Source organism: Podarcis erhardii (genome assembly GCF_964252035.2).
Source record: "Podarcis erhardii genome assembly, chromosome: 13".
NCBI classification, from domain to species: domain Eukaryota; kingdom Metazoa; phylum Chordata; class Lepidosauria; order Squamata; family Lacertidae; genus Podarcis; species Podarcis erhardii.
The window spans coordinates 12,059,570-12,084,588 of NC_138502.1; the positions used below are offsets into that span (position 1 = coordinate 12,059,570).

The following is a 25,019-nucleotide window of genomic DNA, read 5'->3' on the forward strand; positions in this document are numbered from 1 at the left end:
AGTCCAATAAATGTATGTGAAACGGGGGGCCATTTTGTCCTTTGCCTCAGGCAGCCAAATGCCTTGGTCCGGCCCTGGTGGATGTGAGACAAAAGGGAATGATAAGTACACCCTGCAGCTATGTGAGCCAAACACTAAACTTATGACAAGGAAATTTCTCCTTTCAAGACCCACATTTCACAAGCGGTCTTAGTAACTCCATGTTTTCGTCATGCAACAATACCTCTTGATTTCTTCTTAGGTGAAGAAGAAAGATGGGGTGTTTGGCCTATGTTAGCCTATGTTTGCTTGGCTTCTTCATGAGAGGTGAGTCCTTATTGAGCTATAGTACCATTCTCTATCCTATAGGGTGCATTCAGATTTGGGGAATGTTGCTCACTTAAAATGCAGAAATGTATAGCTAGGGAAACATTGGGGAAATGAAATAAACTGCCATGCTATTGCAGCCAAAGACTGTTCTAGGGCGGCCAAATAAAGAGCGATAGTCTTCAGGAATAATGTTTGAAAACTAAATATACTGACATATCTCACCCTGGAGAGTCCGTTTAACCTGCCTAGCAATTTCTAAAAGCTTTAGGAGACCAGTTGGAGATGAACCCACTAATACATTAAAACAGGTGCCACCAACCTAGTGCCTACAGGTGTTAATGTGCACAGAAGAACTTCCTATGGCATCCATGAAAAGTGCCAGGAAATATTCGGGTAAAAATGCACAAGATGGGGTGAAGTGGAGTACACCCACACCATTTTGTGTTCCTGTTTCTTGTTTTGTACTTGTACACGTGCAGCCACATCAACACAGATGACGTTTTGTGTTATGCCACACCCTATAGCTGCCATTTGTAGTACACCACAGCCACCATTCCGGGTTACACTCCCCACATGCTGTTTTATGTTGTGCCATATCTTCCATGACAGGCTTTTTGAGTTACACCACAATCTGGAGCAGCCATTTTGTGTTGAGCTACACTCTCACAGCTGGCATTTTGTTTTAGGTCACACAACCCACAGTGGCTATTTTGTTACGGACACCAAAATGTTGACTACCCCTGCATTATAACATGCAACTCTCCAACTAGTTTATCTGTGATGACTTTGTTCTTCATCTCTTTCACAATCTCTCCCCCCCCCCCACATTGACAAGCCGCTGAAGCGGATCGCTGCCCCAGGGGATGGCTGCAGTACCAGGGCAACTGTTATGGGTTTTTCCACAACAAGTTGAGCTGGCATGAAGCTGAGGTAAGACTCACCACCCATTAACAGGTTGCAGAGAATGTCCAGTTGAATGATGAAGTTCTTGTGCATTTGCCCCTTCTCCAGATTGAGTGTCAGAGTTACGGTCGTGGGACCCACCTCGCATCCATTCTTGCAAGGGCAGAAACTCTGATGGTATCCAAACATATCTCCATTGACAAGAAAGAAACAGGGGTTGACGTTTGGATTGGACTCCATGATACTCACCAAGTAAGCATTTAGCCTCCTGAGCTTATTGATCCATCAATCATAGAACCATAGAATGAAAGAGTTGGAAGGGATCCTGAGGATCATCTAGCCCATCTCCTTGCAATGCAGGAAATAATGCAGCTGACCCATAAGGGGTTCGAACCTGCAACCTTGGTGTTATCAGCACAACACTCTAGCCAACTGAGCTACCCTGTTCCTTCCTGCTGAAGGAACACAACATTTGCAATTTCTGAGGAGAACTGGCCTGATCCATGGATCAGAAGTTAGATGATGATGATGATGATGATGATGATAATAATAATAATAATAATAATAATAATAATAATAATAATAATTTATTTATTTATACCCCACCCATCTGACTGGGTTTCCCCAGCCACTCTGGGCAGCTCCCAACCGAATATTAAAAACACAATAAAGCATTAGACTTTAAAAACTTCCCTAAACAGGGCTGCCTCCAGATGTCTTCCAAAAGTCAGATAGATGCTTATTGCCTTGACATCTGATGGGAGGGTGTTCCACAGGGCACGCACCACTACCGAGAAAGCCCTCTGCCTGGTTCCCTGTAACCTCACTTCTTGCAGCGAGAGAACCACCAGAAGGCCCTCGGCGCTGGACCTCAGTGTCCGGGATGAACGATGGGGATGGAGAAGCTCCTTCAGGTATACCAGGCCGAGGCTGTTTAGGGCTTTAAAGGTCAGCACCAACACTTTGAATTGTGCTTGGAAACATACTGGGAGCCAATGCAGATCTCTCAGGACCAGGGTTATATGGTCTTAGCGGCCACTCCCAGTCACCAGTCTAGATGCCACATTCTGGATTAATTGCAGTTTCCAGGTCACCTTCAAAGGTAGCCCCACGTAGAGCGTGTTGCAGTAGTCCAAGCGGGAGATAACTAGAGCATGTACCACTATGGTGAGACAGTCCGTTGGCAGGTAGGGTCTCAGCTTGTGTGCCAGATGGAGCTGGTAGACATTTGTCCTGGACACAGAACTGACCTGCGCCTCCATGGACAGCTGTGAGTCCAAAATGACTCCCATACTGTGCACCTGGTCTTTCAGAGGCACAGTTACCCCATTCAGGACCAGGGAGTCCTCCACACTCGCCCACCCCCTGTCTCCCCAAAATACAGTGGTGCCCCGCAAGACGAACACCTCGCAAGACGGAAAACCCGCTACACGAAAGGGTTTTCCGTTTTGGAGGCGCTTCGCTAAACGAATTTCTCTATGGGGTTGCTTCGCAAGATGAAAAAATCTTGCGAGTTCCCGTGGATTTTTTCCGCTCCTCCCCTTTTCCTAAGCTGCTAAGCCGCTTAACAGCTGATCCGCTGATAAGCCGCTTAACAGCTGATCGCTAAAAGCCGCTAGACCGCTAATAGCGCTAATCCGCTAAGCTGTCAATGGGCTTGCTTCGCAAGATGAAAAAACCACTAGACGAAGAGAATCGCGCAACGGATTCTTTTCATCTTGCGAGGCACCACTGTAGTACTTCTGTCTTGTCAAGATTCAACCTCAATCCGTTAGCGGCCATCCATCCACATTATCTGTTGGCTGCCATATGTCCTGAATGTTCTGACACAATCCTGGGATCAAAAGTTGATATCAAACTGTTTAAAAATGCATATTTTGAGATGAAATATATTTCTATTTTTTAAAAAATAGGATTTATATGCCACTAAGTGGGCAATCCTATGGGATGAGCAGTTAAGGATGCAGCAGATAATAGTGAGCCAGACAGACTTATGGTCTGACTCAGTGTAAGGCGGCTTCCTGTGTTTCCGTGTTGAGAGCTGTCCCCCGTGAGAAACAGAATGCTGAGCGTGATGTCACTTTTCTCCCGATCAATCAGGGCTCTTGTTATCTCCCGTGTCATTGCAGAATAGGAACTGGAGGTGGTCCGATGAGTCCTCCTACAACTACAAGAACTGGATGCGAGGGGAGCCCAACAATCTTTGGAATTCCGAGTACTGTGTGGCTTTGAGGGCTTCTACAGGTGGGCATGTTACAGTCCTCCCACTGATGGGAAGTTGTGTAGCCTTGAGGTATATGGCAACGGTGACGACTCTCTCAGCCTTGGGTGAGACGTAAATAGAACAGAAAGGATTGGGCTGATTCAAATACAGTGGTACCTCGGGTTAAGAACTTAATTCGTTCTGGAGGTCTGTTCTTAACCTGAAACTGTTCTTAACCTGAAGCACCACTTTAGCTAATGGGGCCTCCTGCTGCCGCCGTGCCGCCACCGTACAATTTCTGTTCTCATCTTGAAGCAAAGTTCTTAACCCGAGGTAATATTTCTGGATTAGCAGAGTCTGTAACCTGGAGCGTATGCAACTTGAAGTGTATGTAAACCGAGGTACCACTGTAAAGGAGGGGGGCAAACAGTGGGGCAAGAGCCTCCCTTGTGGGAAGGGTCACTTTGGTTGATGGTATTTAAGCAGAGGCTGGCCCAAGTTCTGTCAAGGATGCTACAGATTTTTGCACCGAAGAGGAGAATTGAAGTACAGTAGATGACACCTAAGTTCCATTGAGTGCTAAAATTCTATGATTTTATGAAATATTCACCCTCCTTTATCTTATGATCACATTTTTAGATTTTTTGGGGGGGGTGTGCATGATTTTTCAGCTCTCTCTCTCACACACATATTTGTAGAGGTCTCTTGCAAAGCATGCATCTCAACCCCAAACACACATTCAAGTCTCTGGTGCCCTCCCATATATGTGTGGTATTCAGACAGGTAAATACACTTGGATCCATTAAGTTCTAAAGATCTACGCCTAGTGGAACTTAATTGGATGCAACTCAGAATGCTGGCTTGGATCAGGTGTGGGGAACTTGCAACCTTCCTGATCGTGTTGGACTACAACTCCCATCATCCCTGACCATTGCCCATCCTGAGGTTGATGGGATTTGGAGCAGAACAACATCCTGAGGGCCACAGCTTTGGGTTAGATTGATGGTTGGATCCAGCACAAAGCAGTACAAAGTAAATACATAGCTCTTTACTCTGCCTTTAGAAACATGAGATGTATATTTTTAGGACCCACCTTGTTTCTGTGATTGTGAGTTGTTTTAAACTGTTTCTAACATTGTGCTTTAATTGTTGAAACCCATCCTGGCGCTTTAGGGTAAAAGGCAGGCAAATCCTCACCCTCATTTACTCATGAGCTAATCAGACTATACCATGTCGTTATCTTCTAAAACATGCCAGGGAACTTTCAAAATGGGTTTGTTAGAGCAAAACTAATAGACTCATGGCAAGTTGTAAATTTCAGAAATTGCCTCCTGAATTAGGCAGGACTCCCACAAATATCCAGGGACTATAGTTGACAGATTCCTGGCCCATCCCTGGTGCCATAACAAACACAGATATATGCAAATAAAAAGAACAACAACTGTACCTTGAGATACTTTGAAAATGCTTGAAATGGAGAATGGATAAGAATGGACCTTGGGTTCTCTTTTTCCATTGCAGAGTACAAGGGATGGATTGATGCTGTTTGCAAGAAACATAAAGCCTACATCTGCAAACATGAGCTCTAGAAGGGAGACTGTCATTCTAGGGAAGGTTGGGTTAGATGGATGAAAGCACATCCCCTTGGAATGAAGGGAGTCAGAAGAAGATCCAGCAATGTTACCACCTCTACGGTTCATCCTTTGTTATGCCAAGAAGATCTTCCTTCAAAAGATGACATCTATCTACTCACTCTCAGCCCTTATCCAGGGCTGGTCTCTGAAATGCTGTTGTGATCACCTCTGTTGCTTATGCTCTTGGCTCCAGGCAGTGCAAGGACATTAAAGGGAATAACCCATTTCTCATGGGTGTTTATAATGAGAGAATACTTGACCTGTTTTTTCTTTGGTTCATTTTAAAGGTATCAGGTTATGTGACCCCCAGTCTTGTTTCTAACACAGAACACAATATGAAACTTCCCAACTCTAGAAGTTGCAAGAAGGCAGATGTTGACCCAAAACAGAAACACAATAGGGGAAAGCCCCAAACTAGCAATTAGCAGACCCTTTGGGGAACGGATTTTCTCCAAACAGAGCAGTTATAACTTATTACATCTCAGGTGGGATCTACACACATATTAAAAGCGCTGTGAAAATGCTTTTTGAAAAAAAGTTTTGAAAAAGGCATTGACTTTGGCATAGCTCACTGTCGCCTTCTAGTGTCACATTTTATATTGCACTTCACAACACATTTAAAACGTTTTCTTTGCAGCTGTATAGCTGAGAGTTAGTGAGACCAAGCTTGCTTACTCTGAATACAGGAACTCACACTCTGCATCTCACATACACAATATGACCAACTTTAAGTATACCTGCAGAAACGTGTGAAGTCACAAACACACACACATGTAACATATCATCCACTCTATGATGCAACCTTAGTTCCCACTGCCATTACTACCAGGTCTATCATTTTGACCGCAGTGGTCTCATCAAGCTCTTGCCAGGAGCACATAATAGCTGCTGCAGTACAGGGAAGACAAGAGTGTTGTGACAATGTACTGACCCTTCAGTCAGATGTCACAAGATTTCTATTGCCCCCGGTGTTAAATTCTGTAGTCAGACCTGCTTGACCATCCCAATATCACACAGCTAATCATTCTGGAAATGGCCTTGCATGCCCAAGGTCCCAGGTTCAGTCAGTAGCATCTCAGGTACACAGGATCAAAGTAATGCTGAGAGATTGGAGACTTGTTAGTTAGCGTAGATCAGCCTTTCCCAGATATTTATATGGGATAACTCAATGGATAGCTGCTTCCTGATCTGCTCTTGCAGAGAGTGTTACATAGGAAGCTGCCTTACAGCAAGTCAGACCATTGGTCTATGTGGCTCAGAATTGCCTACTGTGGCTGGCACTGCCGTGGTACTGTCACACTGTAAGATCAAGCCTGGACTGCCTTGTAAAATCTCTGCTTGAACGGCTAAGTTCAGAGTGGAAAATTTTGCTGGAGATCTGTTATGCACTTGTGTGTGTGTGTCCCCTTTCTCTTCAATATGTCATTTTATATTAGGGATCATTAGGAAAGGATTGGGATCAACCAACAACAGACCTTCTCAAATCTCTCAAATCTTAGGGAGTTTGAGATGAGTGGCCCTCATTATGGAAACAATTAAGTTTCCACAAGTCTTTCTCTGGGTAATCTCGAATCTCTTCAGCAGGGGAGTTAGAGCAAGATCTCCACATGTTTGGCAACAGATTGGCAAGGGTATCTGACTCCCTGTTAACAATGAGAGTAACTCATATGAAGGGTTGGTTCTGGGGAGGTCAACATGTAAATGCAGAAATGTGGGGTTTTTTTGGGGGGAGACTGGTTATTGGGCTGTTGTTTTAATTTTGATTATATATTTTGTGGTTTTATATTTTGATTTTGTTCTGTGAACCGCCCTGAGACCTCCGGGTGTAGGACAGTATATAAATTCAGTAAATAATAATAAAAAAATAAAACTGTCATTCTATAACACCACACACCTTCCCATCCAGCCCAAATCGTCCAATCCAGGAGTAGGTGTTGGCACAGCAGGAGGGTTGAGTACCTTGCTGTACAATAATAAGCATGTTGATGTTTTTGATGTAAAATGCTTAAAACATTAATAATAATAATAATAATAATAATAATAATAATAATAATAATAATAATAGTCCATGTGCAAAAGGGCGATAGCTCAGTGGCAGAGCACCTCTTCTGCATGCAGAAGGTTCCAGGTTCAATCCCTGGCATCTTCATGTAGAACCAGGAATGTGCCCTGTCTCAATAACCCTGGAGAGCTGCTATCATTCAGTATGAGCAATGCTGAGCTTGATGGACCAATGGTCAAACTCAGTATAAACCAGCTTCCTATGCACTTCTTATCTGACCATCCTAGAGCAGGTTAAGTCAACTGAGAAGGACAAAAACGCACTAGGAAATATATGCATAAAAGAGAGTTTATTAAGATCACCATGTGCTGCATGCACAGAAAAATGGCAAAGAGAGAGATCAAAGAGGTTGCTCTTCAGAGATGGGATGAATGGGAGAGATGGTCTTTCACTCTGAGGGATGGGAGAGGGGTTAATGTGATCAGAGAGAAATCCACCAAGCAAGCGTCCGAACAGGCACAGTTTGGGAACCACAGTCTTCTTTACAGTTCATGCTTGCAGATGTAGGCATTGAGTTTCTTGCATGGAGCGTCATTCCACTCCTTAAAACCTAAAATGCAAAAAGACATAACAAAAAATTACTACTTCTTGCTCCAGTGAGTGTGGTCATCACTGATAGCCTCATCTTCCATAAATTTGCCCAATCTTCTTTTAAAGTCACCCAAGCTTCTGGCCACCACTGCCTTTTTTGGAGGTGAATTCCATAGTTTAACCATGTTATCTCCTTTTGTCTGTCCTGGATCTTCCAACACCCAGCTTCATTAAAGGAGGAATCAAAATGTTAAGGCCTTTAATGCCTGGGCCGTTCAATGAAGCTGGATGTTGAAAGATTTAGGACAAGACAAAAGGAGGTACTCTCCATCAGGAAAAGGTGCAAATGGTTTGCTTACCTGTGCTTAGTCTCAGCTCCACACAATGTTCAGCATTGCGGTAGTTGTCTGGCTGGTGTTTCATCCAGGCCTTATAGTTGTAGGTGGATTCGTCAGCCCACCTCCATTTCCTGGTCTGCAGAAAAGAGACAGAACAGATCACGTGACACGGGCAATGAAGGGCCCAGAAAGAAGGAATATACTGTTGGGATGACACCAAAGCAAGATCAACTGGAAAGGTTGTCCAATGGGGAGCTGTTACCAGCTGTGATGCAGACAGTAGAGGAGGACACCCATAGAAAATAATGGAGAAACAGCATGTGGGATTAAATTTGGGAGATTGTTGAGGTAAGAGTGGAACGGTATTGCTAAGGAGCCGCTGCTCAGTTATGATAACCAGAAATGGAGCCCTATTCTATTTCTTGGTCTGCAGGAAGGAGACAGAACAGTTCATGAGATAAAGGAAGTGTGAGGAGCCCAATACAGAGATGATTTGGAGAGGCTGGCCTGTGGGGAGCTAATGTCAGCCATGATAGAGAAGAAGAGAAAGACTCTCATGGAAAATAACAAAGTGGTGTATGTATCATCCTGTCTGGGAGATTATTGGGATAAGGATGGGATGGAATTGCTATAGAGTCACTACCCAGTATTGATGATAGCCAGGAACGAAGCACATGAGAGAAGCTTACCTGACGGACATCGTGGAGCCCAATCCAGACGTTGCTTATTTCTTGCTGATAAGTGGAGATGTGTTCGGCCACCAAGAGAGTCTCTGCTTTGGTGAGGACAGAGGCGAGGTGGGCCCCGCGGCCATAGCTCTGGCACTCAATCTGAGGACGGAGAAGAAGCAGGGAAGTTTTGTCCCCAATGGTCATATCCGACCATCAAGATTGGTGCTGTCCCTTCTGATTGTTACCTAGCCTTCTATGTGCCCAAGGAGACATATCACCAGAACATGAACAACTGTGGAGACTGAGAGGCTGGCCAGATGCTGCCTCAAGGCAACTCACATTGATAACCTTACTTATGGAAATCTGATGAGAAACCCATAATAAGGTAGGGAACCCCTTTCAGCCTGAGGACCCCATTCCCTTCTGGCAAACCCAGGGGCGAAGGAAGGAGAACCAGCACCCGGTGCAGGGGGTTGGGGCAAACCGCCCGGTGGCGCATGAGCATGTAAATGCAGAACGTACAACGGCAGGATCCTCTACTCATGGCTGCTGTACACATGGTGGTGGAGGGTGCAACTGTGAGCGGAGGATCCTCTGTACGTGGCTGCGGCAATGCGATCGTGGCGGGGTGAGTCCCTCATGGGGTGCCTTCTTGTCACCCCCCTCAGAGGTGGCACCCAGGGCGGAACGCCCCCACCCCCTTCCTCCGCCACTGGGACAACCTCTTGCTAATGGTGAGCAGGACCACAGACAAAAGGCTAGTTTCCACTCACCCTTCTATCCCCCATCCAAGAAGCAACCTTGGAGTTCAAGGACACATTCCTGTCTAGCAAATCCCTCAGGCAAGAGGGTGTGTGACTGGGGAGGAGATGTGGACTAGAGAGATCCTCGAGGGCCCGATGAAATGGGCTAGATTTAGTCTCCTGGCCTGCGTTTCACTACCCCTGCACTGTAGCATCCCCACATTGACAACAAGGATCCCTTCTTACCTCAGCCTCTTGCCAGCTCAATTTGTTATCAAAATACGCATAGCAGTTGCCCTGGTTTTGCAGCCACTCCCTGGCGCAGGTGTCGGCCTCAGCTGTATGGAGAAAGGATGGAGGGAGGAAGATGCCCCAGGAAGGCAGAGCAGTGAGAAGACATGTCTTTAATGTGCTCTCTGAAATCCCACTTCCATCTACACCGTATGTGTTATTTATTTATAAAACATTTCTGCCCTGTCCTATTATGCAAAATAGGGCATTTATGTGCGGCTAAGTCTGCTCAGGAGTAGGCAGCCCTGCCTTCCTTTCTAAACAGGAAGCTGGCATCCCTAGCCAGAAACAGGTCTACTCATGAACAAACAGACTTCTTAACATTTAAAGAAACGCACAGGTGGCATTTTGGGACAAGGAAGGATACCTCCTGGGTTTGCTGGAGAGGACACAAATAACTGCACATAGAAATCTGCCTTATAATGAATTAGGCCATTGGTATCCATTGCAGACCAGTATTGGCTACCCCAGGGATGGGGGATCTGTGGCCTTAGACTCCACTGAGAAAGGATAGATAACTTTAAAATCAATGAATTACGGCCTAATTTAAAACACTCTTCTGCTCTGTTCTAAATAGCCTACCGTCCTTTGAAAATATAACATGCACTTTAATTACAGCTCAACCCAACGACAATTTCTGGGTAAGCCTCAGACATTTATAAAATTGCTCACCTTCCTGGAAAGGACTGGAAATTAGGATTCCAAGAAGGCAAAGACTGAAGTAGGTGAAGAGTCCCATCTTCTGGTTGACCTTTGAGGGAGATGAATGTACAGCACGGTAAAATCAAAGTTACATTCCTTGGTTGCCATACATACAATGGGAGGGAGGGAAGGAGGGAGGGAGGAAGGATTGCAATTCTCCTTTATTTGAACTTCCAAGAACTGGGAAGGTTAGAGAAAGAAGGGAGAAACTGAAATTTCGAATAGTTGTCAGGGTTATGAAAGGATATATTGACATTGATTTAAAGTGAGCTTCATCACCTTCAGTTAGGAACATTTTGTGATCTTTTTTTTTTTTAGATGCTCATGAAAATTCATTACATTTAATGCAAATTTCTGTTAAGAAACACTGCTTTGTATGCAGTTTTGAGTAATGCACACATTTTTCCAAGCAATTTCCCCATATATAATTCTTTTTTGGAACCACTATTTGGTTGGAGAACTGTATCATAAAATTCAGACAAGTTTGAATTTTGAAAGGAGAGCTGTGTTTCAGTTTGCATATTGTTTTCAGAAAGTGAGAATCTGATATATTTGCCTTTAAATCCATTTTATCTCCCATCCCTATATACACCCCCTGGTGGTTGTTCAGTCTACCTGTTAACTGGAAATCAAATTTCGATCTGCACACAAATGAGTCCATGCAGGTTTTCTGTTCAGCTTTTGTGCCAATTTTCTTCTCTGTCTGATCTTCTTTTTCTGTCTGATTTGTGAACTTAGGGCTCATCTGCACTTACTCCATGCTTTCTAGGCAAAGGTTCAGGCTTTCCAAGTCTGTGTTTGAACAGGGTTTTTTATTTTTATCCCCCCCCCCCACAGGGCTTTCCATTGGAAAACCAAGGTTTTATCACTGAATTGGAGCAAATGGCAGTCTGTGGAAAAGCCAATTGCTGTTTGCTCTGGTTAAATGGTAAAATGTGTGTTTTCCCAGGGAAAGCTCTGGGATTAAACAAAACAAAACCCTGATCAGACACAGACTTGGAAAGCCCAGTTCTGTGCCTAGAAAAACAGCATAGAAGGAAGCATGGATGAGCCCTTATCTGCTTAGTGACAGAATTATACATTGTTGTTTTCCACAAGTCAGTGGAGACTGATTCATTAGGGCAGTGATGGCCAAACTTGTCCCTCCAGCTGTTTTGGGACTACAATTCCCATGATCCCTGACCACTGGTCCTGTTAGCTAGGGGTGATGGGAGTTGTAGTCCCAAAACAGCTGGAGGGCCAAGTTTGGCCATCACTGCATTAGGGCAAATAGGAACTGCCCTTACCAACCTCAGCCTGCCCTCAGCCAATCCTCATCTTCCTGCTTTCCTATTTACAACCATTCACTGAGTGGCTCTGCCTGCCATTGGCTGTGGCTCCATCAACTGTTGGCCTCCCGGCCTTCAGCCCTATCAATGCTAGTGGGCACCAGCCACCCTCACCACAAGTCCTTGTTCATGAACCTTTCATCCATCTCCCTCAAGGCCTTTGAAAAAAAAATCTCCTCACCAAAACTCGTAGATCACTTCCACAAGCTCTTACCTTGCGATGCTGTTCTTCTGGGTGGACCAGTGTGGTTGTCAGCTGAGCCAGGTGCCTCTCTGATGGTCTCACCTAGTCTGGGCGGCTGTTATATAGACCCCAGGCAGAGGTGGTGCAATACCAAGATGAGCAGAATGCTGCAAGGAAATCCTGGTCTGATGCCTTCAGTTTTGCATAATTTAAGGCCAAACCAGTGGAATGTAGCTTGCATCAACCTCTCTTTCAATTTGGTGGGGAAAAGCATAGTGGGGGGGGGGGAGAGTTTTGAATCCATTTCCTTATGAAGTGGAACCATGGAAATACAGGTCCGATGTCTTCAGTCTTGCATAATCCAGGGCTGAATCGGTGGAATGCGGCTTGTATCACTAGCCTTGAGCATTGCAAAAAGGGCATCACGATACCCTTTAGTTATCTATAAATTTGTTACATATGATCAAAAATAAATATTTAGGTGTAGAAAGGCATATGGTGTTGGGCAGGCTTTTTAAAAAGCGATATTATTAACTAGGAGAGTAGGAAAAGCATTTATGAAAATGATTACGAGATATGAAGAAACCTGCTCATTTTTCTTCTATGGGATTAAATTCCAGAGAGTGACTTTTTTCTAGCCCAGAGCTTCAGCATCTAACCCTCCCCAACCCAGTTTTTCTATGAAATTATTGCTTAGTATTCCTGTCCCCCGAGTAGTCTTCCTCAGCCAGACCGCAGGGGCTTGGATAGTGCACATAAAGCTTGGGCAGGTGAGGATACAGTAACTACTTGAAAATGAGTTACAGATGGTATTGAACTCTATGTAGGCTTGCTAAGATGTATAAGACTGAATCAGATAAATGCTGGATATGCATTGAGGTTGAGGGAACATTCTTTCACATGTGGTGGACCTGTAAAAGCGTAAAAGATGATAGGAAAATAATTCATAATGAAAAAAAAATTTTAAAAGTACCTCCCAAAAAAACCCCAGAGTCCTTTTTGTTAGGGATAATTCAGATGGAAATTCCCAGGTGTCAAAAAAGGTGATATACGTATGCCGCTACTGCAGCCCGTGTTTTATTATCCCCCAACTAACGAAGAATGGCAACTTAAGCTGATGGACTATGTGCAGCTTGCAGATTTAATTTATAGAATAAGAGAACAAGAAGAACATTCATTTAAAGAAGATTGGAAAATGTTTATTGAATATATGGGGGGAAATTGTGTACACTTGAAAACGTTGGAAGCATTAAGATAAATTCAACAGTGTAAATGAGTTTTGATGGATGTAATAATGGAATACTGAATGATTTAGTTTATGTAAAATATACAGGGATTTATGATATGCAAAATTAACCATGGAAAGAGAAGAAGGGAAGTCTATCTATTTATCTATCATCTGTCTATCTCTATCTATCTATCTATCTATCTATCTATCTATCTATCTATCTATCTATCATCTATCTATCTATCATCTATCTATCTATCTATCTATCTATCTATCTATCTATCTATCATCTATCTATCTATCTATCTATCTATCTATCTATCTATCTATCTATCTATCTGCTTGGGCAGGTGCATATGGATGTCAGCTATAGACAAATCTCACAGTTGTGAAGATGTGTTACAAACCCAAACAGACTGAATTCCATGCGTGGCAGTTAGCATGTACACAATGGGTTCAGCTTGTGAGAAGACAACTGGAAAGTCCACACCTGCAACAACTCGGCTACCATAGACACAAACCTTCACATGAATTAGCCTGAGGGTGCCTTCAAAGAACACTTGTGACATAGAGCCCAACTCAAATAAAAAACCAATCAAACCTGTGAGACATCAGTTCACCAAAGTCCATTCAGTGAGGCAGCTTTCATTATGCATCCACTCTTTCCCCAGGCTGGCCAGCGGCTGCGGATGCATTGTGACAGTCGCACTATGGCGTGACCAGAGGCTACAGACACAAAACACTCGTACACAGCTACCCCATGTTGAGAAACAATGGCAAAGACAAGATCAACCCGAGTGATGGTTTGTGAAACCTCTCCACTGTAGGAGGCGTCAAAGGAGAACCCTGAGGCCTATAGACTTCCTTATGGCCTGAAAAGGACAGCTGAAAGGTCTTTGTATGCAAGGATATTTCAGATTTTTGACAGTTCAGCCATAAGTCTTTCTTGCGAAATCTCACTTTTGCTTTGATCAGTGCACTATAGGGTGAGAACGGTAATCTGGCTGATGACAGGCATGAGCAATAATATCAGCTGCAAATAAAAACCTGTGTCTCAGCATATGTCCTTGTATCCATTTTTTTAAAAAGTAAAACCATGTCTGGACACCATGTTGTTGATTCAGTCTTATGCACTCATCCTTGCCATCAGATATCCCCTGAGAACAAGAGGGTAGACCGCAATATGGCATAATGGCCTATGGGAAATGCAGTGCCAGCTCCTTTTTAGGTTTTGAAGATCACAGGGGTAGTCTGTTGGGCATGCCAATCTCTATACACCTATCTGTGTCCCCTGAGGCAAAGGGATGACCACAAAGCAGATGTGGCTAACCTTTTGGGGGCCAGTGGGCACATTTGTATATTAAAAGGAATTTGCAAAGAAATGCTAAAGCCACTTCTGCACTACAGAGGAGGTGGAGTTGCGGGTGTCATGGCTCCACCACATGCGAGATGGCTGCAACCCAGCCCTCGCATGATTGGGGGGATTCCCGGCCGCGTTGCCCCCTTGCCAGCCAATTGGCTGGCTCAGGGGGCGTGGCCTGCCCTATGTAAGGCAGGACATGGCTGGGGATCTCCCTCTTTGCCGCTCATCAGCTGTTCCTGCTTTTCCCGCCCTACAAGGTTTTTGTTCCTGCACCTTGCTATGGACCTTGGTTGGTCGCTGTTGAGAGGCCTGGTAGGAATTTTTCCACTTGGCAAGTTGGCACCGGCTACTTGGTTTTCGCCTACCTCATAGCAAATTGTCACAACTTTCGTGGTATTGGCGGTTAGGCATTGGTATAGTTCTGTAATTGGAAGAGGAGAGGTAGTGCCATCACCTGTCCCACATATTGAAGGGTAGTCCGCTAAAGGATTCTGGGGGGTGTGGCTCTGCCCGAAGCCTGGGGAGGTGAGGGCCTAAGGCACGCCCCCTAGCGGTGACCCCGGGGGAGTTCCTAGTTGATGTGCATCAGCAGGACTCCCTCTACTGGTAGTTAACCCTTCCCGGACTTCAAGTGGACGGGCTGAAGTCGGATATAGTCGGTTAGGACCAATGCCTAAGCAAATACTGCTTTTCACCTGTAACCAATAAAAGGGGATATTTAGCCCTTTAACCTTAATAATTGTGTCATGTGTCATTATTTCCACTGGGGGGGGGCAAGAACTCACCACACAATGACTTAATAAAAACCCAAAACAACCAACCTCACCCCTCCTACAAACTGATGTGGAAATGTGGAAAACTAAATTTAAGAGCAGAAAAAATGAAGAACTGAGAGATCTCGAAATGGAGTTTCGCCCATCCCTACCTATACACCACTAGTTCCCAAATCTTATATTTTCCAGCTGCCCCACTGAACTTCCTGCCCCCCATGCTTCCATGGTGCCACCTGAAACAGATCATTTTTTAAAAAATGATATTTATTAAAGTTTCAAGAAAATTACAAAAATGAAAAAAGGAAGAAAAAAGCAAAAAAACCAAATACAGAAAAAATAAAAAAACAATTAAAAACATTTCAATCTTTCCATGTCTTATCTTTCATTTACTTATTTCCCTGACCTCCTCACACCTCCCTCTTTTGTATTCTAGTTCAATAGTTGTTTCAGCAAGTCCTTACCCTTTTTGCATTTATCTTAATGCTTTATCGTAATATATTATAACTTTACATTTTTTACATGTTAACAATCCGTTTTTACATATCTCTTAATAAGATTATTGCTAAAACCACTTCGCTTCATTCCAACCTCCCTCTAACATCCCTTAATTTTACAATGTTTCTGTAAATAGACTTTAAATTTCTTCCAATCTTCTTCTACCGACTCTTCTCCCTGGTCTCGGATTCTGCCAGTCATTTCCGCCAGTTCCATGTACTCCATCACCTTCATCTGCCATTCTTCCAGGGTGCAGATCATTTTGATCTGGTGCATGGCAGGGCTGAGCATGCTTCAGAGGGCTTTCAGGGTTCTTTGGGGGAGAATCCATGGTGCTCTAAAACTGACAACAGTTTGTGGTGCATGTAATATGACCTTTTCCACCCCAACCTTTCGTCAAAGGTTGCTGTGATTAAACTGAGCCCCAGGTATGACATTATGTGGTCCCTTGGGTAAGAGCAGGGTGGAAGTTTGACTCCAGAAGAATCTGAGCTGTTGACTAAGATTTCCTCTTTTCAGTGGAAAAAACTTTGCTAAGTAAGTCCATTTTATTAATTATTATAATTATTCCAGCTGTCCTTATTTTATCTGCAAGCCACCTTGAGTCCCTGCCAGGGAAAAGGCAGGGTATGAATGAATGAATGAATGAATGAATGAATGAATGAATGATATTTATTATTTGGACACTAGAACCCATAGACATCCAACAAAGCTGAATGTTGAAAGATTCATGGCAGACAAATTTCTTCACAAGGCACACAGTTAAACTACAGAATTTGTAGTGATGGCCACCAATTTGTTTTTTTTTTTTTTTTTTATAAATATTTATTAAGGTTTTTTTTTTAAAATATAAATGCACACATCAAACAATCTTACTTTTATAACAACAAATTCTTCACTTCTTTGGACTCCCTCACGTCCCCCTCTCCCATTTACATCATTAAAAAAAGAATTTTTCCAAACAAATTATCAACTTGTTTACAATCTCATGTCCACACATTCCAATATAATTTAACACTTTTTCCAATAAAATTTTTATATTTTCTTTAGTCTCACTTATCATCAAATTTAAATCTAGTTTAGTGGTGGCCAGTTTTTTATAATCTAGCATCCTTCTTAACATTCAAACAAATTACAATGTTTTTGTAGATACATCTTGAATTTCTCCCAGTCTTCCTCCATCTTTTCTTCTCCCAGGTCTCGGATTCTGCCAGTCATCTCGGCCAGTTGCATATAGTCCATCAGCTGCATCTGCCACTCTTCCAGTGTGGGTAAATCTTGAGTTTTCCAATTTTTTGCGATGAGAATCCTTGCTGCCGTTGTTGCATACATGAAAAATGTTCGATCCTTCTTTAACACCTTCTGGCCGACAATACCCAGAAGGAAGGCCTCTGGTTTCTTAGTGAAGGTATACTTAAATACCTTTTTCAGCTCATTGTATATCATTTCCCAGAAGGCCTTCACCTTAGGGCATGTCCACCAGAGGTGGAAGAATGTTCCTTCATTTTCTTTACATTTCCAACATTTATTGTCAGACGAATGGTATATTTTGGCAAGTTTAACTGGGGTCATGTACCATCTATATATCATTTTCATAACATTTTCCTTCAGAGCATTACATGCAGTGAAGTTCAACCCAGTGGTCCACAACCTTTCCCAGTCCTCGAACATAATGTTATGCCCAATATCCTGTGCCCATTTTATCATAGCCGATTTAACCATTTCGTCTTGTGTGTTCCATTTTAGCAGCAAGTTATACATTCTAGATAGTACCTTGGTTTTGGGTTCTAACAATTCTGTTTCTAACTTCGATTTCTCCACCTGGAACCCTAACTTTTTGTCATTTTTAAAAACTTCTTTAATCTGAGCATAATGTAACCAGTCTCGCACCTTATCCTTCATTTTCTCCAAACTCTGCAATTTCCAATTGTCTCCATCTTTTTCTAATAATTCCCAATATTTTGGCCATTTGGCCTCCATATTGGGTCTTTTTAGGGCCTTAGCCTCCAGAGGTGAGAGCCACCTTGGAGTTTTGTTTTCCAATAAGTCTTTATATTTCGTCCAGACATTGAACAGTGCTTTCCTGACAATATGGTTCTTAAAGGCCTTATTGATCTTAACTTTGTCATACCATAAGTATGCATGCCAACCAAAAGCATTGTTAAAACCTTCCAAGTCCAGCACGTCAGTGTCTTCGAGAAGTAGCCAATCTTTTAGCCAACAGAAAGCTGCGGCTTCATAGTACAACTTTAAGTCTGGCAGGGCAAAGCCACCTCTTTCTTTCGCATCTGTTAATATCTTAAACTTAATTCTGGGCTTTTTGCCCTGCCAGACAAATTTAGATATATCTTTCTGCCACTTCCGGAAGCACTCCGTTTTGTCCACAATCTGTAATGTTTGAAACAAAAACAACATTTTTGGCAATACATTCATCTTAATAGCAGCAATTCGGCCTAACAAAGAAAGCTTCAATTTTGTCCAACTATCCAAGTCTCTCTTAATTTCAGACCAACATTTTTCATAATTGTCCTTAAATAGACTCAGGTTTTTTGCTGTTATGTTTACCCCTAGGTATTTTACTTTTTTAACCATAGTTAGTTCTGTTTCTCTCTGAAACCTTTCCGACTCTGTATCTGTCAAATTTTTCCCCAACACTTTAGTTTTCTGTTTATTTAATTTAAATCCTGCCACCCGACCAAAATCCTGTATCAGTTGTAATACTCTTTTCGTACTAGATTCTGGCTCCTGCAGAGTCAAAACTAGGTCATCTGCAAAAGCTTTCAATTTGTATTGTTTCGCTCCGACCTGAATCCCTTCCACCAACCGGTCCCCTCTGATCAAGTTCAAGAGCACCTCCAGAACCGAAATGAATAACAAAGGGGAAATCGGGCAGCCTTGTCGTGTTCCTTTTTCAATTTTGAACTCTTCTGTAACCACATTGTTAACTATCAGTTTGGCCTTTTGTTCTGAATATATTGCGTCAATCCCATTCTCAAACCCCCGTCCCACTCCCATTTCATTCAAATTTCCCTTCATAAATTTCCAAGAAATATTGTCAAAGGCCTTCTCCGCATCTATGAAAATTAACACTGCTTTTGTATTTATGTCTGTTTGCAAAAGTTCCAAAACGTCAATAATGTTCCTAGTATTTGCAAACATATGTCTACCTGGGAGAAAGCCTGCCTGGTCTTTATGAATTACTTCATTAAGCACTCTTTTGAATCTACTTGCCAAAATGTCTGCAAATATTTTGTAATCCACATTCAAAAGGGAGATGGGACGATAGTTTTTGAGTTGTGTCTTTTCAGCTTCAGATTTTGGTATCAATGTGATAAAGGCTTCCTTCCACGATTCCGGCGCCTTCTTCCCTTCCATAATTTCATTACAGACCTCCATCATTGGTTGGGTCAGATAGTCTTTTAATGTCTTGTAATACTTGGAGGTCAAACCGTCTGGCCCTGGAGATTTGCCCAGTTGCATGTTCTGGATAGCTTGTTCAATCTCTTGTTGTGTTATTTTGTTGTTCAGGATTAATCTGTTTTTTTGTGACAACTTTGTTAATCCATTTCTTTCCAGAAATTGTTTAATCTCAACCTCATCTTGCGGCCCTTGAGTGTATAATTTTTTAAAGTATCTCTGGAAGCACTTTCTAATTTCCATGGGGTTCTGGATATTTCTTCCTTCAATTTCTAGGTTTGTAACTGTATTTAATTTCTGTCTCTTCTTCAACTGCCAAGCTAGCAGTTTTCCACATTTATTTGCCGATTCAAAAGTTTTTTGTTTCATTAATTTAATCTTCCATTCTATTTCTTGGTTTATCAATTTAGAATATTGGGCTTGATATAGTTTAATTTCTTTCAGAATCGGCTGTGACTTCGGGTTTGATCTTAATTTCTTCTCCAATTCTTTAATTTTCTGCAAAATCTTATCTTTCCTTTCATTTTGTGTTCTTTTCTTTACAGTGTTCTGTTGTATCAAGAACCCCCTCATCACAGCTTTGCTTGCGTCCCAGATAGTTCTTTTTTCCACCGTAGTGTTCATATTTATTTCAAAATAATCCTTCAAGGTTTTTTGGGCCTTCTTGAGAATCTCCTGATCTCTAAACAAGCTATCATTCATCTTCCATCTAAAGGAGCCGGTTGGCAATAGTGTCATATCCATCTTCAGCGCATTATGGTCGGAGCAGGTCTTTGGGCAGATTTCCACTTTTCTGACCTTGGGTGCCAGACCTCTAGATATCCATATTTGGTCGATTCTTGTCCAAGTCAGTTGGGCTTCAGAGAAGAATGTTCCCTCTCTTCCCAGGGGGTTCTTAGTTCTCCAAATATCAATCCAGTCCATATTGTCAGCCATTTCAAAAAAGGTCTTTGGTAGTCTGCCGTCTTTTGTAACGTTTTGATTTTGTGACTTATCCATGTTTGTCGATACGACCCCATTCATATCTCCCATCATAATGATGTTGTTGTAGTCCAGATAGTCCAGCATAGTCTCATGCAACTTCTTGTAAAATTCCGATTTCCCGTCATTTGGTGCATAAATTCCTAATATCAGAATCTTTTCTCCTTGGTGTTGTATCTCAATTCCTAATATTCTTCCATGTTCATCTTTGAATAAGAATTTAGGTGACAGGCTCTCTTTTGCATATATCACCACTCCTCGCTTCTTTACTCTGTCCGAAGATATAAATTCTTGGCCAAGTCTTTTGTTTATTAACACCTTTCTATGGAGCCTAGTCACGTGTGTTTCTTGTAAGCAGATAATATCCAATTGTTCTTTTTTTAATATATGAAAAATTTTCCTCCTTTTTTCCGGGATATTGCAGCCATTAATGTTCCAACTCAAAAGTTGCAGAGACATCCTGAATAAATCTGGTTATTTTTCAAGGGGTGGTATCTTGTTCAGAGAATCTTCAGAGTCCAAGGGTGCAGATGTCTCTGGTGTTTCAGGCCCTGGAAGTTGATCAATTCCTTTGTGAAGGTCCTCTCCGTATACGTTCAGAAATTTATCTCTGTCTTCCGATGTTCTGATTTTGATCTTCTTCCCTCTAAAGGTAAAAGATAGTCCTTGAGGAAATTCCCACCTAAAGATGATTGAATTCTTCCTTAGTAGTCTTGTCAACTCCAAATAGTCAGATCTAAGATCTAGCAGTTGTTTAGGAATATCCTTGTAGATCTCAATTCTTTTGTCCAAAATGTCCAGTGACTTTCCGTAGTGTAGGCCCAAAATCTTATCCCTTTCCTCCTTTGACCTCAATATTATCAAACAATCTCTGGGCTTCTCTTTCTTTAGAAGTCTTCCGAGCCTAAAAGCTGAAACAATTTTAAAGTCCTTTTCCTCTAAACTCCAAAATTTGGAGAATTCTTTAGTCAGAAACTCAGCTAGGTTGCCTTCTTCCACTTCTGGTATTGCTCTTATCCTTAAATTGCTCTCCCTGTTCCGCAGTTCAAGCATGGACAAATAGGTCTGATATTCGCCTACTTGCTTGCAGAGTGGTCTTACCTCTTGTTCTAAATTTTCAAGTTTTTGGCTGGTATCTTCAGCCAATTTCCGATTTTCCCCTGCAGCCTCCTTCAATTCTCCGATTGCTTGAGTATTCTGTGCGACTTGTCCAGATAATTTATTTAAACATTCTATGTTCTGCTCAATTTTATATGTTTGCTCATCAGCTTTCTTGTCCAGAGATTCTACTTTCTTATCCAAAGATTCTAATTTTTCAAAAATTTTCTCTAAAATAGTAGTGCTTGCCCCTGAGGCCATATCTTCCAGTTGTAATTCCTCAGTTTCTCCCTCCCCTGCCCGTGGCAGAGAAACAGTTTCGACCTCAGAGGGCAAAGTAGGCACAGATGATCTACGTGCCTGTGAGGCTGCGGTTAAAGTTGTCAAAGTTGTTTGTTTAGTTCTTCCTCTCCTTCTTGTACCACTCATTCCAAAGTTATCTAAAATTCAAGGTCAAGCTGAGTTGTTCCCATGAGAAAGCCCCAGCACAGATGGTCACAGTCAATAAGGGGCCGGGAAAAAGAAAGTAAAGTAAAAGTCACTGTTATAAGTCCCAAATCCTCTAGGGGGAGTTTAAAATATTTCAGGGAAGAAATCAATTTCAGTTAAAATAAAGTCAAATTTCTAAGTCCAAGAACCTTCAATAAAAAGATTTTTCAGCAGAGTTAAGGTTTAGTGCAACAACAGTATTTCTGATGGTGTAAGCTGGTAATCCAAATGCTTCAAAGTTACAAGTTCAGACTCTCTCAGATTGTTTCAAAGTTCAGATTCAAAGTATCCAAGCTGCAAACTGCAAGCTGACAGATCAGTTTCTCAGGCAGTTCCAGCGCCTGGGGTTTTTAGTTAAAATATAGCTCCAAAGGGAGAAAGATTAAAATATAACTAAAATTCATAAAAGTCCAGCACATGAGGTTATTTATTCCACTTAAAATAAAGTTCAATGGGTGCTCAGATCAAATAGTTTAAAAGATCTCTCTTTGCCTCCACTCTTCCACGCTCTTTGCGTTCAAGTTCAATGGGAGCGGAAGACGGACTTCCTGTTTTTCGTCAATCCGCTTTCAGCCAAATTTAATGTTTTAAAGTCCCGAATTACATACAGTCCGTTGTTTACTCACGGGTTGTTGTTTTTAAAGCATAAATTTCAGGAAGAAAGGTCAGCGCTCACTGGCAACAGCTACGCGGCTTCACTCCGCCGATTGCGGAACGACCCACAGCGCCGCAGCCTCCTCCGCGATCCGGAGCCCCTTACGAGGCTCCCTCAACGTTTCGGTGGCCGCTTCTGGCACCCGCCGGGTCCCGGGACCGCAGGCTTCTGCTGCCTGCGGTTTTCCGTTTCTGGGTCTCCGCTGCGCCGTAGCGGACGACCCTTTCTCGTGCGGAGCTTCCCTTCCCGTTAGGAAAGGGCAGCCATTACCCTTCGCGCCGCCTCCGGAAGTCCACCAATTTGGATAGCTTACAAAGACCATTGGGCAAATTCATAGAGGATACGGCTATCGGTGGCAACCAGCCCTGATGACTATGTTCTGCCTCCATTCCACTGGAGGTAATATGCCTCTGAATGCCAGCTGCTGGAAACTTCAGGAAGGGATAGTGTGCTTGAGCACAAAGTCCTGTTTGCAGACTTCCTATAGGCATCTGATTGGCTGCTGTGAGAACAGGATGCTACTAGACTGGATGAGCCACTGGCCCAATGTTCCATACAACCCCAGTGAGTCATTTGTGACAGAGGTCCACACGTTTTGGCCTCAGATAAAAATCTCTTGGCCTGGCCATCTCTTGTGTAACAGTAGCACATCAAGTCATTTCCTTAACCTGCTGCCTGTGGTCTTTCATCATGTCAAGACGAGTCCTATATAACATCTTTCTGTGGAGGAGGAAGACTTGAGGAAGACTCAGCAGGTAAGCTATACGCATCTACCTTCAGAAGAGAATCAGTCGAAAGGTCCAGGTGAGCAGTTGAGCTTCCCTGATTTTTCTGTGTCATCAATGCTGTTTTTCGATGCTATGCTTCTTGTGTTGTCAACCTCCAGACCTCTTATGGAGGAGGCACACAAAGAAGGGCCTCAGATGAGGGCTGCAGGATCCGGGTCTTGTTGCAGATGCCACTTATAGCAAGAATAATACACTTTGGTTAAGATACAAGGAGGATTCAAATGATGGAAATCTGAATTCCAGACCAAGCCACTGTGGTTTCAACCATAGACACGTCACTGTCTGTTGGCCATCTGTAAAATGGGCATAAATTGGGCCTGCCTGCTGTGTCGGGTTGGACAAATGATTGGTTTGATTCCATATTATAGGAGCAACTAGGAATGCATGCAGAAGCCTTATACTGAGTCACATGACTGGACCATCTAGCTCAGTATTCTCCACACTGACTGGCAGAAGCTCTCCAGGTTTCAGACAGGGTTCTCTTCCAGCCTCTCCTGGAGATGCTGGAAATTCAACCTTGGCCTTTTTGCATGCAAAGAGATACTCTGCAACGGAGCTATGATGCTTCCCCTAAGGAGGCTCTGGGGCTTCACCAGTAGAGCATCTGCTTTGCATGCAGAAGGTGGTCTTTCATCTGGGTTCAGTTCTTGGCAGCTGCAGGTAGGCATGGGAAAGGAACCTGTTTGAAATCCTGGAGATTTCTTTCTAGTCAGCAGGTACAATACTGAGCTCAGTGGACCAATGGTCTGACTCAGTATAGCGCAACTTCTGAGGTTCCTATGATAGCTTACTGAATTTGCCTGCGACTGTCTGGTCTCAGGCACAGAAAGCAGCAGAGATGTGCAACATTGCCACCTGCAATCTGCAGTGAACATGAGACTGTTGGTTTGGTCTAAATATTGAAGACCTGTTCTGGCAAATAACCAATGGGATCCACAGTTGGAAAGTACACGCTGCAGATCTGAATTTGCCCAAGGATGCTCCAGTCTGGGGATTCTTATGTTCTTCTGGTCCTATTTCCTTATGCAATTTCAGGTGAACCAAGAAAAAATGGGGTCTCTCACTTATCTACGTGTCTTCCTGGCCAGTTTCCTGGTTTCAAGCGCCCTTGTGCGAGGTAAGTCTCTCCTGCATTCTTCAGCGCTAATGGAGCAGGCATAGAGGCAGTTCTTTAGCTGCAGAATTTTTCCAGAGTTAAAGCATATTTCATCTATATAAAAGCATTTTTACCCTGGTCCTTAGCCCCAAAGCCCCAATTCCCCTAACAGCTTAAAGACCTGTTTTAAAACCTTTTCCTGGTTTACAATCTAGAAGGCACAGCATGAAATGATATCCACCACAGCTGAATGTTGGAAGATTCAGGAGAGGGCATAGTTAAACTATGGAACTCTCTCCCACAACAGGCAGAGAAGACTACCAACCTAGACGGCTCCAAAAGGGGGCTGGACAAGTTCATGGGATTTCCAAGTGTTAGCAGTCAGCTGATTGATAGTGGCTGTAGAACCCTGTGCCTTAGTTTGACATCAGACTGTGTGTGCTTCATTTGATGTCATGGTGGGGTAAGGTGACGGACAAGTCGATGGTCTCACCCACCTGCCAAAATGGCACAACGGGGATTAAGAAAGGTCAGGACCAGCCCACTGGCCAAATTCAGCTCCCAAACTCTGGAGATCAGTCTTCAAATCGCCACTTAGCCAAGAAGCTCACTGGGTGCATGATGTCAGTGGTCTGTGTTTGCCTGAGCTTGAGCCTGGACTAAGGATTCTGTGCCCCTGTGTTCTGATTCGATACATGATATCCAGTCACAGAATATTTCAGGATTTGTGCCTCTGC

General features: G+C 43.0%; 2 protein-coding genes across 2 annotated transcripts in view; one reads left to right on the forward strand and one right to left on the reverse strand.

The window, feature by feature from the left end:
- Window positions 1–254: 254 nt before the first annotated feature.
- LOC309326891 (C-type lectin-like) lies at window positions 255–5,004 on the forward strand (the record flags this gene model as incomplete). Its single annotated transcript, XM_081835923.1, has 5 exons — window positions 255–306; window positions 1,145–1,239; window positions 1,321–1,464; window positions 3,342–3,456; window positions 4,937–5,004. The coding sequence occupies 5 exons, from the start codon at window positions 255–257 to the stop codon at window positions 5,002–5,004; spliced, it is 474 nt and encodes a 157-aa protein (XP_081692049.1).
- A 2,454-nt stretch (window positions 5,005–7,458) lies between these two features.
- Window positions 7,459–25,019, reverse strand: part of LOC309326512 (C-type lectin BfL-2-like) — a 79,513-nt gene continuing 61,952 nt past the window's right edge. Inside the window, exons 2-6 of the mRNA XM_081835332.1 lie at window positions 10,358–10,436; window positions 9,641–9,732; window positions 8,670–8,810; window positions 8,002–8,116; window positions 7,459–7,661 (exon numbers count right to left, since the gene is read on the reverse strand). Of these exons, the coding sequence (XP_081691458.1) occupies window positions 7,594–7,661; window positions 8,002–8,116; window positions 8,670–8,810; window positions 9,641–9,732; window positions 10,358–10,424 (483 nt within the window). The 5' untranslated portion in view covers window positions 10,425–10,436 and the 3' untranslated portion in view covers window positions 7,459–7,593. The remainder of the gene's footprint in view (window positions 7,662–8,001; window positions 8,117–8,669; window positions 8,811–9,640; window positions 9,733–10,357; window positions 10,437–25,019) is intronic.